Source organism: Heterocephalus glaber, unplaced genomic scaffold (genome assembly GCF_053883595.1).
Source record: "Heterocephalus glaber isolate CG9 unplaced genomic scaffold, H.glaber_assembly_v1.0 deba00000937, whole genome shotgun sequence".
Classification (NCBI taxonomy): Eukaryota; Metazoa; Chordata; class Mammalia; order Rodentia; family Bathyergidae; genus Heterocephalus; species Heterocephalus glaber.
In genome coordinates this window covers 14,036,399-14,055,049 of record NW_028258173.1, presented here as the reverse complement: position 1 = coordinate 14,055,049, position 18,651 = coordinate 14,036,399, and the positions used below count along the sequence as shown (strand labels likewise).

Sequence of the window (18,651 nt, the reverse complement as noted above, 5' to 3'; positions counted from 1 at the left end):
TATAAGAGAAAGAATGAGAAATTTAAGCTTATGTGTCTTACTTATTTCACTTAATATTATGGTCTCAAGGTGCATCCATTTTCCTACAAATGACTCATGTTTATCCTTTATGGTAGAGTAGTACTCTATGGTGTGCAAATGGCACATTTTCTTGATCCATTTGTCTGCTGATGGACATATGGGCTGCATCCAAGATTTAGTGAGTATGAATTTTGCTGCTATAAACATGGGCATGCATGTATTTCTGTAATACGATGTCTTTAACTCTTTCAGGAAAATACCTAGAAGGGCAATATCTGGATCAAATGGAATTTCTAGTTTTAATTTTTTGAAAAATCTTCATACTGATTTCTATAGTGGTTGTACTATTTTATATTCCTACCAATAGCGCTGAAGGATTCTTACTTCCTCAACAGCCTTTCCAGCATTTGTTAATATTTGATTTCTTGATGATAGCCGTTCTTTCTAGGATAAGACGGAATCTCAATGTTCTTCTAATTTGCATTTCTCTAATGTTGAACATTTCTTCTTATGTTTATTGGCTATTTGTACTTCTGTGAAGTGCCTATTCATTTTGCTTGCCAGTTTTTTGATTTGGTCTTTTATTTTAAGTGTCTGATTTTTTTTGAGTTGTTTATATACTCTAGATATGAATCCTCTGTCTGAGAAGTTGCTGGCAAAATCTTTTTTCCATCCTGTAAGTTGCCCTTTCAATCTGTTGGTTGTTTCTTTTGCTGTGCAGAAGCTTTTAAAATTTAATATAAACCTGTTTGTTGATTCTTGGAACTATTTGTTGTGCAACTGGGGTTTTGTTCAGAAAGTCTTTGAGTATGCCTATGATTTCAGGGGTGTTACCTATCTTGCCTTCCAGCAGGTTGTTTTTGGTTTAACATTTAAATATTTGATTCATCTTGATTTTAGTTTAGTGCATGATGAGAGTTACGGTGTGGATTCAATCTGCTGCATGTGCATAGCCAGTTTTCCCAACATCATTTATTAAAGGGGCTATCTTTCCTCCAATGAGTGTTTTTGGCCCCTTGGTTGAGATCAAATAGCTAAATATACTTGGAGTTGTTCCTGCATCCTCTATTTTGTTCTATTGATCCTCCTGTCTGGTTTTTTTTGGCAGTGAAATGCTGTTTTTATCACAGTAACTTTTTTTTTTGGTACTGGGGATCCAACTTGGATCCTTGTGCTTGCGAGGCAGGTAGTGGAACCACTGAGCTAAATGCCCGGCCCCTTTATCACAGTAACTTTGTAATAAGCTTAAAGTCTGGGATTATGATGCCTCCCACTTTGCTCTTTTATGTAGGATTGCTTTTGCTATTCTGGGTCTCCTCTGGTTTCATATGAATTTTGGTATTGCTTTCTCCAGTTCTGTGAAGGATGCTGTAGGAATTTTCATTAGGATTGTGTTAAATCTTCATATCCAGAAACAGTGGAGATCTTTTCATTTTCTGATGTTTTCTTCAATTTTCCTTCATTTTCTATAGTACTAGAGTACTGTAGCTTTCATTGTAGAGCTCTTTCACTTCCTTAGTTTAATTCCCTAGTATTTCATTTTTCTTAGTGCTATTGTAAAAGGTACTATTTCCCTAATTTCTTTCTCTGTGGGCTCTTTACTTATATACAGGAATGCTGTTGTTTTTCATGTATTGGTTTTATATCCTGCTATGTTACTGAATTTGGTTATTAATTCTAGAAGTCTTTTGATGGAGTTTCTTGGATCTTCTATGTAGAGTATCATGTCATCTGGAGATAATGATAATATGAATTTTTCTTCTTTTCCTATATATCCAATTGTTCTCACTAATGTTTTGAGTACTGTGTTGAATAGAAGAGGTGATAGAGAACATTCTTTTTTTTTTTTTTTTCTTGGTACTGGGGATTGAACTCGGGCCCTTGTGCTTGCGCAGCAGATGGTGAAACCACTGAGCTAAATCCCTGGTCCCAGAACATTCTTATTTTTGATTTTAGAGGGAAAGATTTCAGTTCTTTCCCATTTAACATAATATTGGCAGTAGGCTTGTAATAAATGGGATTCATCAAATTAAGATAAGGTGTTTGTATGCTCATTTTCTTCAGTGTTTTTATTATGAAAGCATGCTTGATTTTGCCAAAGGCTTTTCTGCACCACTTGAGATGATCATATGAATTTAGACCTCAATTCTATTTATATGATGTATTACATTTATTTATTTGAGTATGTTGAGCCATCCTTGCATACCTGGGATGAAGCTGTATGATGTGTGATCTTTTTGATGATTTTCTACATTCTGTTTGCAAGTAGCTTGTTGAGGAATTTTGCATCCATATTCATTAGAGATTGGTCTATAGTTTTCTTTTTTGTTTGGGTCCATGTCTGGTTTGGGAATCAGAGTAATAGTTTCTAGGAATGACTTTGTGAATGCTCCTTCCCTTTCAGTTTCATTAAAAAGTTTGAGGAGTTATAGGTATTAGAACTTTCCTGAAGTTTCTGTAGAATTTAGCAGTGAACCCATTGAAGCTGGGCTTTTCCTAGTTGGTAGTTGTTTATTATAGTTTTGATTTCATTGCCTGTTATGAGATTATTCAGCATCTTAAATATTCTTTGGTTTGAAATTGGTAATTCATATATATCTATGACTCTCTGTATTCCTTCTGAATTTTCCAATTTATTGGCATATAAGCTTGCAAAGTAGTTGGTAATAATGTTTTTTACTTTGACAGTCTTCATTGTGATTTCACTTTTTTCATTTATGATTGCATTGATTTGGTTCTTCTTTGTCCTTTTTCTTGGTTAGATTGGCTAAGAGTTTGTCTATTTTGTTTATCCTTTCAAATAACCAGCTTTTGATTTATTATTTCTATTTTTTTATTTTGCTCTCATTTTCATTGATTTTTGCTCTTTTCTTTCTAATTCCCTTCCTTGTACTAGCTTTGTGTTTGGATTGTTCTTGTTTTTCTAATACCTTGAGGTACACTGCTGTGTTGTTTATTTGGGTTGTCTCTGTTCTTGTGATGTAGATATTCACAGCTATGAACTTCTCTTCTAGGACTGCTTTCATTGGTATGTTGTACTAGCATTATCATTTAGTTCTAGAAACTCTTACTTCTTCTTTGATTTCTTCTATAACCCATGATTTAGTTAAGAGTGTATTGTTTAGTTTCTATGCATTTGCATAATTTCTGTATTTTCTTTTGTTTTTGATTTCTAACTTCATTGCCTATGGTCTGATAATATGCATGATATAATTTCAATTCTTTTACATTTACTTAAGCTGATTTATTGGCTAGTATATGCTCTATTTTTGAGAAAGTTCCATGTGCTGCTGAAAAGAATGTGTGTTCTGTTGTTGTTGCATGAGACACTCTGTGCATATCTATTAAGTCCATTTATTCAAAGATTTTGGTCAACTCTGATATTTGTGGAGTTTATGTCTAGTTTATCTATTTGTGATAGTGGAGTTTTGAAGTCCTCCACTATAACTGTATTATGTCTATTTGATCTTTTATGTCTAGTAGTACTTGTTTTATGAATTTGGATGTACCATTGTTATGTGCATACAGTAAAACCTTGGTTTGTGAGCATAATTCATTTCAGAAACATGCTTGTAATCCAAAGCACTTGTTTATCACAGTGAATTTCCCCATAAGAAATATCCATTATTTCTCACAACCCAAAAATATTCACATAAAAATGATTATAATACTGTAATATAATACAAAATAAAAAATATAAAGAAAAATTAATTTGCACTTACTTTTAAAAACTTCATGGGTGGTGTGAGGGAGCCAAGAGAGAGGTTTTGTATAGGATGAATTTCATTGTCACTAACAGAATCACTGCTGTTGGCTCAATGGAATCTTTTTCTTTTTGTGCAGTATTAATAAGGAACCTATCCAGTGACACTTGCTTTTGCCTCTTTTTGAGGATTTCATGGAAATGTGACATTGAATTGTTGTTATTTATCACTGTCACTGTTGTTACAACCCTATTCATGTGGTGCTTTTCTACAAAATTTTGCACTGTTTGCCACATTTTACACATCTCCCTAAATCTCAATGGAAGTCGGAGATTCCTCTACCTTTTTCTCCTCTTCTGCCTCCTCTGCAGACAAAACTTTCTCCATATCGTCTTGGTCTTGGAAGATAATCACCTACAATCCCACAATGAGGGGGGAGGTGGAGGGGGAGAACCCCATTGGTTCAGTTGTGATCATGTGACATTTGGTGTCGTATACTAATATTGCAAGACATTGTTTATCTAGTTAAAATTGATGACAAATGATGGCTCATCTTGCAGAACACTCAGAGAACAAGTTACTCACAATCCAAGGTTTTACTGTATATGTTAATAATTTGTTATTTCTTCCTGTTGGATTGTTCCCTTAACCAATATGCAGTAATCTTTGGCGTTTTTCATCTGTTTTTGTTTGATGTCTACCTTGTCTGACTATAAGATGGCTGCACCTGTCTTTTTGGGTTCCTCTAGCATGGAATATTGTTTGAGATCCTTTGGTAGTCTATGAGTTTTTTTTGAGGAAAATATATTTCTTGTACATGGTATAGTGTTGGACTTTGTTTCTTGATCCATTCTGCCAGTCTATGTCTTTTGATTTGGGAATTGAGACCATTTTCATTGAGTGTTACTATTGATAGGTATTGGCTTACACCTATCATTGCATTAATTTCCTGTTGTTGATTCCCTGTCTTTTTCTTCTACCTAAATGCTCACCCTCCTTGGTGTGTACATTTTTTGTCATTGTTAGCTTCATTGTCTCTTTTTTTAAAAATTAATTTTATTGGTACATTTAAGGTATACAATATAATGAGATTCATCATTGGAAATTTGCAACTTTGCATAATCTATCTTGGTTCTTATTTTTTCCCCATTCTGTGCCCTCCCTTCAACCCCTCCACCCCTCCCTATCTACAGACTTTGTTTCCATTTTTTCTTTTTCTCATATTAATCCCATTCCCTTCTATCCTTTCCCCTACCCCTCCCACTTCCCCTTCCCCTTTCCCCTTTTCTTCCTATTTCACATTATCTATTATACTTTTTAGTCCTATTTACACTTTCAGTTTCTCACACTAGAGAAACTATTCGGTATTTATATATGTGTCCTATTTATTTCACTTAAGAGTATCATCTCAATGTGCATCCATTTAGAGCTATAAATGTCTCTAGTTTCTCATTCTTTATGGCTGAATAACACTCCATTTTATTTTAAAAAACCCCACATTTTCTTTTTCCAGTCTCCAGTTGATGGGCATTTGGGTTGCTTCCAAGTTTTAGCTATCTCGAATTATGCTGCTGTGCGGGTGGGTGCACATATATCACTGTGGTATGATTCTTTTAATTCTTTGGGGAAGATCCCCACAAGGGAATAGCTGGGTCAAATGGGACTTCCAATCCTAGTTCTTTGGGGTATCTATTTCCATACTGATTTCCACAGTGATTGCACCAGTCTGCACTCCCACTAGCAGTGGAGCAGTGTTCCTCTTTCCCCACAGCCCTGCCAGCATTTGTTATTGGTTTATTTCATGATAGCAGCCATTCTTTCTGGGGTGAGGTGGAATCTCAGTGTTGTTTTCATTTGTATCACTCGAATGACCAGTGATGTTGAACATTTTTTCATATGTTTATTTGCCATTTCTACTTTTTTGAGAAATGTCTGTTCATTTCAGATGCCTGTTTTTGAACTGGGTCTTTAAATTTGGGAGGTCTGATTTTTTAAAGTTCTTTATAGATTCTAGATAGTAGACCTTTGTCTGAGGGACAGCTGGTGAAAATTTTTTCCTACATTATGGGTTGTCTCTTCACACTGTTGGTGGTTTTTCTTGCTGTGCAGAAGCTTTTTAATAAGAAGAGATCCCACTTGTTGATTGTTTGTGCTAGTTCACGGGCAACTGAAGTTTGGTTCATAAAATCTTTTCCTACACCAATGGCTTCAAGAGTTTTATGTAACCTCTGTTCCAGCCAGTTCAGCATTTCTGTTTTAATATTTAGATCTTTAATTCAATTTGATTTTAATTCAGTGCATGGTGAGAGATAAATAGAGGTCTAGTTTTGATCTTTGGCAAGTTGAAACCCAGTTTTTCGAGCACCATTTATTAAAAAGCTATCTTTCTTCCAGTGAAGATGTTTGGCTCCTTTGTGGAAGATGAGGGGGCTGAGTTTGTCTGGAGTTATTTCTGCATCTTTTTTTTTTTGTCGTTACCGGGGATCGAACTTGGGTTCTTGCGCTTGCGCAGCAGACAGTGAAACCACTGAGCTAAATCCCTGGCCCTGTTTCTGCATCTTCTCATCTGTTCCACTGGTCCTCAGGTCTGTTTCTTTGCCAGTACCATGGTGTTTTTATTACAGTAGCTTTGTAGTATGGTGATTGTGATACCCCCCAACCTTGGCTTTATTGCCTAGTATTGATTTTGCTCTTCTAGGTCTCTTCTTGTTCAAAATGAATTTTTGGATTGTTTGTTCAAGGTCTGTGAAGTATGCTCCTGAGATTTCAATTGGCATGGCATTGAATCTGTATAGTAGTTTTGGAAGTATGCCCATTTTCACTATGTTGATCCTTTCTACCCAGGAGCAAGGGATGTTTTTCTATTTTCTCATATCCTCTTCTATCTCTCTTTTTTCAGAGTGCTATAGTTTTCAGAGTAGAGGTCTTTGATTTCTTTTGTTAAGTTGATTCCTAGGTATTTCAATTTTTTGGATGCTGTTGTGAAAGGAATGGATTGCCCCATTTCTCTCTCAGTGAGACTTTTTTTGTACAGAAAAGCTATTGATTTTTGTGTGTTGACCTTGAATCCAGCTACTTTACTGAATTTGGTTATTAAGTCTAGAAGACTTTTGGTGGAGTTCTTAGGGTCTTCTATGTAGAGTGTCATGTCAACTGTAAATAATGACAATTTAACTTTATTTCCTATCTTTATTCCTTTTATTTCTTTCTTTTGTCTAATTGCTGTGGCTAATGTTTCCAAAACTATATTGAACAGCAGTGGTGATAGTGGACATCCTTGTCTTGTTCCTGATTTTAGTGTGGACTTCAGGTTTTGACCATTTAGTATATATTAGCTTTTAGTTTTTCATATATGACTTTAATCAGTTGAGGTAGACACCGCCTATTCCAAATTTTTGGAGAGTTTTTATCATAAATGCATGTTGGATTTTGTCAAATGCTTTTTCTGCATCTATTGAGATGATCATTTGGTTTTTGTCCTTGGCTCTATTAATATAGTGTATTACATTTATTGATTTGCATGTGTTCAAGCATCCCTGCATTCCTGGGATGAATCTCAGTCGGTCAGGGTGTATGATCTTCTTGATGATCTTCTGCAGTCTATCTGCCAGTAACTTGTTAAGTATTTTTGCATCTATGTTCATTAGTGAGATTGGCCTATAGTTCTCTTTTTCGGTTGGGTCTTTCTCTGCTTTTGGGATCAAGGTGATGCTTGCTTCCAGGAATGAATTTTGGGAGTATTGCTTCCCTTTCAATTTCCTTGAAGAGTTTAAACAGTAGTGGCAGTAGTTCCTCTCTAAATGTCTTGTAGAATTCAGCAGTGAAGCCATCATGACCTGGGCTTTTCTTTGTTGCTAAGTTTTTAATTACATTTTCAATTTCATTGATTGATATTGGATCATTTAGAATTTTTAGGTCATCTTTGTTCAACTGTGGTAATTCACACGTATGTAGGAATCTTTCCATTTCTTCTGTATTTTTCATCTTATTGGCGTATAGGTTCTCAAAGTAGGTATTGATGATACTCTGGATTTCTGCTGGGTCAACCTTTTCATTCCTAATTTCATAGATTTGGGTCTTTCATTTTCTTTTTCTGATGAGGTTGGCTAAGGCTTTGTCAATTTTGTTGATTTTTTCAAAGAACCAACTCTTGGCTTCATTGATTTTTTTGTATTGTTCTCTTAGTCTTCATTGCATTGATTTCTGCTGTGATATTTATAATTTCTTCCCTTGTATGAACTTTGGGTTTGTCCTCTTCTTTTTCTAGAAGGTTGAGGTTCAGCATCAGGTTGTGTAATTGAGCTTGCTCTATTTTCCTCATGTGAATATTCACTGCTATGAATTTTCCTCTTAAGACTGCTTTCGTTGTGTCCTGCAGATTCTGATATGTTGTATTGGCATTGTCATTTAATTGTAGGAACTGTCTGATTTCTTCTTTAATTTCCTCTGTGACCCATTTGCTATTCAGAAGTGTGTTGTCCAGTTTCCATGTGTTTATGAAATTCTTGCAGTTTCTTTTGCTATTGATCTCCAATTTCATTACACTATGGTCTGATAATATACAGGGGATAACTTCAATTCCTTTGCACTTAAACATGTTCTGTGAGCAAGTATGTCATGTATTTTAGAGAACAGCCCATGTGCAGCTGAAAAGAATGTATATTCTGATTTTGTGGGGTGGAAAATTCTGTAAATATCTGTTACATTCATTTGTTCAAGAGTTTGATTGAATTAAAGTATTTCGTTGTTTATTTTTGTGTAGTTGATCTGTCTGTGACAGTGGGTTATTGAGGTCCCCCATTATTATTGCATTAGTGCTTATATGATTTTTCATGTCCATTACTATTTGTTTTATATACTTGAGTGCACTAGTGTTTGGTGCATATATTATTGATTGTCATCTCTTCCTCTTGGATTGTTCCCTTTACAAAGATGTAGTGTCCTTCTTTGTCTCTCTTAATCAATGTTGGTTTGAAATCCACTAGATCTGCAAAGAGGATAGCTACTCCTGCTTTTTTTGGGGGGGTTTCTGTCACATGGAGTATTGTTTTCCACCCTTTAACTTTCAGTCTATGAGGTTCTTTTTTAATTAAGTATGTTTCTTGTATGCAGCATATTGTTGGATTTTGCTTCTTGACCCATTCTGCCAGTCTATTTCTTTTAATTGGTGAATTGAGACCATTAACATTGATGGTTATAACTGATACTTATTTACTTTTCCTTGACATGACTTTTTCTTTTTTTTGGATTCTCCCCCTTTTGCATTTAATTTCATGTTGTGCCTGACGGATTCATTCTGCAGGGCTTCCTGAGGTTGTGATCCTCATTGTCTTTTCCTAGGATATTGTTTCAAATTTTTTGGAGTGTTGGTTTGGTATTCATGAAGTTCCTAAGGTGGTCTTTGTCAAGCAAGTATCTTATTTCTCAATCAATTCTAAAGGATAGTTTTGCAGGGTACATCAATCTGGGTTGGAGGTTTTTTTTCCTTTAGGGATTGAAATACATCATTCCATGCTCTTCTTGCCTTGATGGTTTGTGTTGAGAAGTCTGCTGTGATTCTGATGGGCTTTCCTTTGTATGTGATTTGTTTCTTTTCTCTAACTGCTTGTAAAAGTTTTTTCTTCTGTTGGATTTCTGGAATCTTAATTATTATATGCCTATGTGCAGGTTTTTTTTGATCATGGCTAGTTGGAGTCCTGTATTCCTCACTTATCTCTATGTCAAATTCTTTCCCCGTTTGGGAAGTTTTCTGCTATCACTTTTGTGAACAGTTTTTTATGTCATCTGCACTCTCTCCTGTTTCTTCATTGACTCTGATCAGCTTGATGTTATTCTTTGCATCGTCTAGCAGCTGCTGGATTGATTTCCCATGGCCCCTTACTATTTTTATGAAATTTTTCTTCTCCTGGTCACTAATTGCAATCCTATCTTCTATATCTGCAATTCCATCCTCACATTGGCTCATTCTGCTCTGCAAACTTTCACTGGAGTTTTTAATTTCCTGGAAATCTGTTTGCATATGTGTTATGGATTCCATTTGTTTCCTGTGTTGGGATTTCATCATGTTCCTCAGCTCCTCTGTTTTTTTTAATCTGTGTCCACTTTTGGTTTATTAATCATGTCTTGTACTGTGGGCACAATCTCTGCTGTTATCTGAGAAATTATTTCTGATTTTATTTTTTCCAGCTCCTCTTTTGTTGCTAGTTCAGGGAGCCCGGGTGGTTCAGTATCAGAGAGTTCCATCTCGTTGCCCTTTGGGCTTGCCTTAGGTGATCTGGAAGTCTGGTTTTGAGACTTTTTTACATGTGTTCTCATTTCATCAGATGCAGCCTTTTGTGTCTTTGTTGAAGTGACTTTTTGCTCACCCAGTGGTCTTAAATTCTCAGCAAGCGACCAAACAGCCTTTACTCTGCTGCTCACCAGTACACCAGTTCCTGGTTTCAGAGTGGTGGTCTTCTGGATCCCTGAGCTGACCTGTTGGGTGGGCTTCTCGCTGGGGACTGTGCACCCTTGGGGTGGTATCTAGGTGTGCCTCTGGCTTTGGCTCTTATGTAGTTGTTGTCTGGGAGGGACTTTGGCTGTGTCTGTGCATCCCAGTTCCTGCTCTCTGCACAGGTTTCTGGCTCGGATCTCCACGCACTTAGAAATGGTATCAGGGCAATCCTCTGGCTGTTGCTTGTGCACCTATGTAGCTTCTTTCCAGGTGGGTCTTTGGCTGTGGCTGATGACATGGCGGGCCTCTGGCTGAAGGTTGTGCGCCTGTGCAGCTCTTTTCTGGCTGGGCCTTTGTCTTTGGCGGGTGTGCAGGATCCTCTGGGGTGGGGTCATACCCCTGGCTGGGATCTGCCTGCAGCCGTGCCTATCTGGGCCTCACAGCTGCTCCCTGGGATCTGCATGCACTTAGTGATGGAATGGCAGTGAATTTCTGCTAGTTTATTTTTTATTAATCTTAGAGGCAGAGTGTCATAGTGGTAGAGACTGTACCAGTGGTACTTCAGTTCATGAAGTTGATTCTTTCTATGATTCTGGTTGCAAACCGAGTTGGATGAGAAGTGAATCAAATTCAATGGTTTGGTTCAGTGAGTGACCTTATGGGAAAATTTGAGTTGGTTCTCATCCAGTTCAGTTTGCGACCAGAGTTGTAGAAAGAATTGAGTTGGTGAACTGAGGTGTGACAGTATTATTCAATGCACTGGGTTTGAGGTGAGGGAGACCTTGGATCAAATTCTGTTGTGTTCCTTACCATTTTACCGTAATAACAAGTATGGGCAAGTTAATCAATTTTGCTGTGTCTCAGTTTTCTCATATTTAAAATGATGTTAATAATACTTAATTCATAGTTTTTTGGGAAAGAATAAATGACCTGAAGTTTGTAAAACAGCACAATGCCTGACCTATAGTGAGTACTTAGTGGTGACTATTATCATTATTTTCAAATCAAAATATATTCTTGGTCCATGAAGCCTTGGAGGAATTGGGGGAAGATACTGATATATATTTACATTTAATGTGGTACTTTATATCCATTGTTTTTTATCTTTCTTTTCAGTGTGGTAAAAAAAACATAACATGTTATGTTCTCTCTTAAGAATTCTGTATTGTTACCTACATTCACAGTGTTGTACAGTAATTTCTGGAAGTTTTCCGTTCTCTGTTGCTGACAGTCTGTCTCCGTTGTATAGCAACTCCCTGTTTGCTCCCCCAGTGCCTAGCAACCACCATTCTCCTTTTTGTTTGTGTGGACTTGACTACTATAGACACTACATGTAACTGGAATCATATAGTATTTGTCCTTAATATGGCTTATTCTATTTAGTGACATATCCTCAAGGTTCAGCCAAGTTGTAGCCTATGAAAGATTTTCCTTCTTTTATATAAAATAATATTGTAGTGTATATATGTACTACATTTTCCTTAGTCATTTTTCCATCCATGAAAATTTATACTATTTCTACCTCTCATCTATTGTGAATAATTATGCCGGGAACACAAGAATGCAAATACTTTTTGAAACCCTAATTTCAATTTTTTTTGGATAAATACCCTAAAAGCAAGATTGCGGAATCATTTGGGAATTCTATTTTAAAAATTTTGAGGAAGCTGTATACTGTTTTTCCAGAGTGGTTACATCATTTTACATTTTCACCAACAGTGCATAAGGATTCCAATTCTTCCACGTTCCCATTAACATCTATTTTTCTGTTGGAACCTAAAGATTTACCCACAGGAGGAAATAAGTAAAGATGGAAAAGTATCACTGTCATCACAAGTACCTACTTGTCAGTTTTGTCAATACTTATAGAACATATACATCTTCAGAAGAGTTAACAGCAGTCCAAAATAGCATCCAATAGGAAACTGAAAAGGAACCACTTCTGCTAATAAGTTTTATGAACTGGTATATTCCATTGGTTTGCCTATTTTAGGTACAAAATTTTCCTTTTAGATCTCACAATTTTTTGCTCAAGCAAACAACTCCTGAGTTAAAATTTCAGGTTCATCTTATTGCTAACCCCTCTGTTCAGTGGCACATAGACAATTGAGGTCACATTGTTTCAGTATCTATCGTTTTATTCTCTGAATTGTTGGATACAGTTCCCTCTCATCTTTTTTTCTCTCTTAAAAAGTAGTTTCTACTTTTATCTGAGCATCTTCTCACATCTTTGCTGCATTCAATTATTCATATTATAGACAGAGAACAGCCTGGTTTTTCTAGCTGATAAAAACTCTTTTTTCTTTGGCAAAATCTGTAGATTTATTTCTTTTATCAATTTATTCCCTTTTATACTTTGATATTTTTAGCAATTAGGTTATTTCAAATAATCATGTATTTATTTTCCAGTAGGACAAATAATAAAAGAAATGGATTTTTAAAAATCTTTTAAAATAGGAGGATATTTTTACCCCTACTTTGGATTTCTTGTACTGTGTCTCTGCTTCTTACAGAATACCAAACCCCTTGCTTCATATTGCATTCCTTTTCCGTGGCACCTTGGCTGCTCAAGTCCTTGCTGCCTCAGCCACCTGCTGCATTGACTGCCTGGTCCTCATCCTCTGAAATTGAGTCTTTGAGTCTCCTAACCTTCAGGCTGCCTTGAATGCGCTGTAGTTCCTTCCTATCAACCTTTTGTTTGTATCTTTCTGAGTTTTTCAGTGGTTTTAATGGCAACATGACCTGCTGTAAGCTACTCCTTCATAGCTAAGAATAGAATTTCCTCTCCTGTGAACTGTTAAAATGAAGTTGCATTTGTGTCTCTTGTACATCTTGTCTCTTTTTGGTAATTTCTCAAGAAGGGATAGAAGTAATGTTCACTATTTAAAATTGGAAAGCAAAAGATGTATTCTTTCCTTTGTTTCTTATAGCCAGTTAATATGTAGGAAACAAAAGATGCTTAGAATATGTAGTAGAAAATTGACACTAACCTCTGAAAGGAACTCCTAAAGCAAGAGGCTTTTTCAATAAAGAGGCAAAGTGAATAGGATACACCACAAAGGAGTATGAACATTTGATATGTATCAGACACTGGACCAAGAAATTTTATCTATTTTTAAAAGTTTATATACAGTAGTTTTAATGTAGATATAATAATTTACATGTTACAGATTTGAAAGTTGTTGCATTAAAATTTAACTCACATACCTAATTGGTATATTAATGAAAAAAGGTTTAAAAGAAGAAATGATGTTGAGGTTGTAATATTATTTAATATTTAAATTTTATTTTAAATGTTTATCTTGGAAATAGTATACAAAGTACATCATACTAACCTTTCTAAATTACTCATACTTGTCAGAAGTTTACTTGTTAAAATGAAAATCAGTTGTCCCTTCAGTTAATGCTTTCTTCCTCTGATTTTAAGCAAAGTAAAGCTTATGAACAGTTTTATCCAGGCTTTAATTTGCAGTTCTACCAAGGTGAAAAACTCAAAATAACTTAAATATCAATTAATAAAAGAATGATTAGTCCTAGAAATGAATAGTGTAGAAAAATAGAGAAATGTTTTTTAATGGAAAAGACATTTAAAAGTGAAATGAATGAAAATTTATATACTAGCACTACAATCATGATAAAATATTTCTATATTTCTAAATATTTCTAAAATACTTATGTAATAATAAACTATATTGTTTTGTGATAATCTTTGTGTTAAAATTGAAGGTTATAGATTTCATTTTTAAAATATTATTACATTGCTTTCAGTACTCACTTAACACATTGGAATTAATAAAGAGACATGAAGAGAAGGTAACCTTCCTGAAGACAAGGACTTTGACTTAATGTATCACCATGTCCCTAGGTCCTAGACTATTGGCAGACTTAGTAAATATTCATTAAATGAATGGATGGCTAAAAGTATCTAACCATACTGTTATTAATTTTATGGTAGGAAGCATTTTTTTAAAAGATTTGATTAATTTAGAGGTTGATTTAATTTTTCTGCTGTTGTTTATGATTCATTTGTTTTCATTCTAATAGGCAATATACTTTTCTCAGGCTCCTTGATACCAAAGTGTTATAAGTTAATTAGAGGCTTTTCTAACCAAGACCTATTTTTTAGAACCAGATGGTCAAAGAACTGGAGGCCCGTGTCCACCAGCTTACTGGAGAAGCAGAGAACAGTAATTTACAGAGGCAGAAATTAATTCAAGAAAAATCAGAGCTTGAAAGATGTTACCAGATAACATGTAGTGAATTACAAGAAGTGAAAGCAAGGTATTGCCTGAAATCAGATATCCATAAGATGTAGCTACAATGTAGTGATATTAACTCTGTAAGTTATCTACAAAATTGAATCATACCTGGTACATTTAGTGTTAGGAAGTTCTCTTGTAAACAGCACTGCTCATTTATCTTTTAAAGTCCACTTTAGACATGGAAGGCATAATGTTTAACATTTAACAGTTAATAAAATGTGGATACTTATTTAATATATTAAAAGATAATATATTTGCAATTATTTGATTAAAATTCTATTTTAGGGATTGGTTCTAAAATAATGTAATAAGTTTTTAATATTATTGCTTTTAGGCGGAACATATTGCATAAAGAGAAAGATCATCTTATAAATGATTATGAGCAAAAGATGGAACTATTACAAACCAAATATGATGCTGATGTAAACCTTCTGAAACAAGAAAATGCTCTTTCAACTTCTAAGGTATTGTAAATGCTGGTAGATATATCCAAAGTTATTATTTATTCACTCTATAGCTATAGAGAGCCATGTAAAATCTAATTATTTGGCATTTGAAATTAGTCTCCCCTTTGCTTTGTTCTTGGAATAACTGAAACGCCAAGAATTTTTGTTGGTATTTAAGATATTAGATATATAATAGCACATCCTAAATATTTAATAAACTAAATACTGCAACAAGGTAATCGTTTTCAGTAGTACCAAAGTTTTTGAAGGAAGAAACTAAATTCTGAGAATTTTATTTTAATAACACATTTTATAGTTACAGTATATGTTATTATTTTGAAATCTTGGTTCTGTTTTAGTTTCAGAGTTGAAATTTTAAAAGTTTCTTGTATTATTTTATATCAGTATTGTGTTTTCATAACATTAAATACTATGCAGATTTGACTTTTTAACTTTGGAAGATTAATTTTATATTGTCTTTTAATACATTTTTCATTGAGATTTATAGATAATTTTAATTTTAATTGAACTTTCAAGGGAAAAGAGGTATATTTTTTCAGCCAGAAGTTATAGGGTACAAAAATCAATATTCTATTTCTTATTCTTCTTAAAATCCTCCCAGGCGTCTGGTATGATTGAAGAATTAGAACAGAACATCTGTCAATTAAAACAGCAGTTACAGGAATCAGAACTTCAAAGAAAGCAGCTATTGAAGGTAGGTCTTGTATTTTTACCTGGAACAATGGCCTAAAGTCACCTTTCCTTTTCTTCATTTATGTTTATAAGTGAATCAGTTAAAAAAAATCGCAGAAATAACCGTTCTCAAGGTAGACATTTCTGATTCTTTTACTGTAATTTTCATTTTATTTTACTTATTTTAAATGACAAATGTTGATGCTAACATGTAGAGAATAAAGTATAATAATTTTAATTTGAATGATCTCTTTAAAGATTAGTTTAAAATTTAAACCTTATCAAAATATATCATTTTAGAATAAATTCTTCCTTTTAAATTATCAGCCAATGTTCATAATCTCTCCACCGTCTCCTCAATCTTTCTCTTGATATTTTCTTTTCTCTTATGGTCAAAAAGTACTAAGGAGTATTATTACAACTCCAAATGTATCATTTCCATATTGACCTAGTAGTCATTCTTAATCTCCTAATCCTAAGGGTCAGAAAGGTCCTCTTACTTTGTAATGTAGGTTCTTTTGAGAACAGTAACATCTTCAGACAGCTAAGGTTTTATTCATTGTAATATAAAGCTGTTTAAGTTTCTATTGTGACTTAGAAAATTGGGCAAATAAGGTGTCTTAATAGAAAACAGCTGTTAAAGGTAGGCCTTGTATTTTTACCAGGAACAGTGGCCTAAATTCATCTTTCTTTTTCTTGATTTATGTTTATTAATGAGTTAATTAAAAACTCTGACGTAAACTTTGACATCAAGTAGATTCATTCATTTCACTGTATTACTGATTTTATTGACTCTAGCAGTTATTCAAAATATATTAAAAATAATCATTTATCATTTGCAGGATCAAGAAAATAATTTTCAAATGGAGAAAAATCACTTAAAATGTACCTATGAGAAAAAGGTAATATGTTTTGTGGGAAGCTATAAAACATTTAAAATAGCAAGAGCAATTAATGGAGACTGATATTGATAAAGCCATAGATTTTAACCCTTAATTTATTTTTAAGTTAATTTCAGTCAACCAGTAATCAAATTTTTCTGCTTTGTCATGTTTAAAATAGCTTCGTCCATTCAGTTGTTAATTATATCAAAATACTATTTGGGTGTTTTATTTAAAGAGTGAAGAGTATTACCTTATCCTCTCATAATAAATACATTGAAATTATATTTTCTTTTTACCAGTTTAAAAAAATGAAACATTGGACTTATTTTGTTTTCTGTTGTATTTTAAGTGTAACGAGAACTTTGAATATTTCACTGAAGGAAATAAGACAATGAAAGAATTGGCTACTACTTAAAAATTGATAATTGTTTCTTATCATTTAGAATGGTATGTTCTATAGATTTTTTTGGAATGGAATGAACAGTTTACATACAAATTAAAGTTAAACATAGTTTATATCACAAAATTCCCAAACATTTTGTAATATAGCTTACCTATCCATATAGTTACTCAGAAGATATCCATTAAATGCTCACATTAGGCAAGATATCATATTAGGTTTATGTGAGGTTTAGGATAAAATGGGCATAGAGTGTACCCTTCAAGAACAGTGTGTAGGATGAAAAATGTTTCTGTCATTTAGAAAAGTAAGTATCTCCATGGACACATATTGATCTGCATATGTGTCTTTAAATTTATGGTGGAGTTTATTCTTGCTGTAGTTTTACTACAGCAAGGTCTTAAGTGATTTTATATTTACAAAATGATATCTGAATAGGAAGAATTATTGCTTTTATTGAAATAAAGAAGTTTTTTAGTTTCTACTGCTGAGCCATGCAGCTTCATAAATATTTTACTTACCAGAAGAAGAACAAGTATTATCATAAGCCTTGCTTGCCATTGTATAAGATATGTGGATCAGCTGGGTTCACTGTTCACTCTTTGGGCAGATCTGTCTGGCATCTCTTCCCTTACAGAGTATCTTTCTGCCACCTCCTGCTCTGTTACACTCTGGTCAGCCTCTTCCTGAGAGGCGGTGTCTCCGTACCTAATAAACAGATAAGCTGGTGTTATGGAGAAAGGCTTGCACTGGGTATTGTGGAAGAATATATTTCTCTCCTAAAATTCTTTAAGCCTTCCTGATCACTGTTGGATACAGAGATAAATCTAGAGACAATCTATCTCCTACCAGTATGTTTTCTTGGATATTCGGCCAGGTAGTAAAATAGGGTTTCTGCCTAGTCGGTCCCTCTCCCTGATAAATACATAAGGAAGGGGATATGAGACCTCAGTTCATCTTTATCCAGAACCTTCCAACCATTCCTGTTGTAGTTTGCTTCAGGGAAGAGACCTAAGCCCTCTTTATTGGGCATCATAACTACTGCTATTCTCTTGCTATAAGCTATCAGTTGACTACTTTTTTAATATTATAGGTAAAGCATGTTAATTGTTTTCATTGTAAATAAGACTTGTTTAAAAATAATAGCAAGATTTTAAAGAAAAATAGTCGTATTTGCTCATATTACATATGTTTTTAATATTATTTATTTTGAAGAAAATGTTGCTTAGCCTGTCACTTTTTGTTTTACAGTTAATTCCATAATATCCTTTTTAAAATTGACATCTGTTCTTTCTTTATTAAATTGATGTGACCTCAAGTCTTGAAGATTTGTTGTTTGGTACCCCCCTTGGGGAATATCCTTTTTGACTGCTCAAAGAGCTAACATAAATCTCACATAGCCCAGGACTGTGTAACTGGATAGCTACATGGGATGTGTAAGGCTTTTGTTTGTGAGGCAGTGTTACAGGTGTGCATGTTCAATAACTTTTGGAATAAAACTAAGTTCTGAATATCTGTTCAGGGGTGAGGAAATACCATCTGAATGACATTATTTCCTTGTCCCAGTATGAAAGTAGCAGAATGGGAGCATGCCATTCCAACTTGTCTTTGAGGTAAAAGAAAAAGCATCAGATGCTGTCCCTGATTTAAGCACACACATTATGTAGTGATCTTTATTGATCTCTGGTGGCTGTTGCTTGCTCTTAAGATCTTTGAACATCAAACAAATAATAGGCAGTAAAACTAGATGTCATTGTTTGATGAAGTGTCCCAATCTGTTAAATCAGGAAATGGTTAGACTAAATGAT

General features: G+C 34.3%; 1 protein-coding gene across 12 annotated transcripts in view; it reads left to right on the top strand.

The window, feature by feature from the left end:
* Cep112 (centrosomal protein 112) overlaps positions 1 to 18,651 on the top strand; it is a 655,204-nt gene that overhangs the window by 145,953 nt on the left and 490,600 nt on the right. For all 12 annotated transcript variants that reach the window (XR_015450293.1, XR_015450294.1, XM_087208582.1 and 9 more), the window contains 4 exons: positions 14,285 to 14,439; positions 14,755 to 14,884; positions 15,489 to 15,581; positions 16,402 to 16,461. Coding sequence is in view for 10 of the 12 variants with exons in the window: in XM_087208582.1 (XP_087064708.1) it covers positions 14,285 to 14,439; positions 14,755 to 14,884; positions 15,489 to 15,581; positions 16,402 to 16,461 (438 nt within the window). In the remaining 2 variants the exon portion in view is untranslated. The remainder of the gene's footprint in view (positions 1 to 14,284; positions 14,440 to 14,754; positions 14,885 to 15,488; positions 15,582 to 16,401; positions 16,462 to 18,651) is intronic.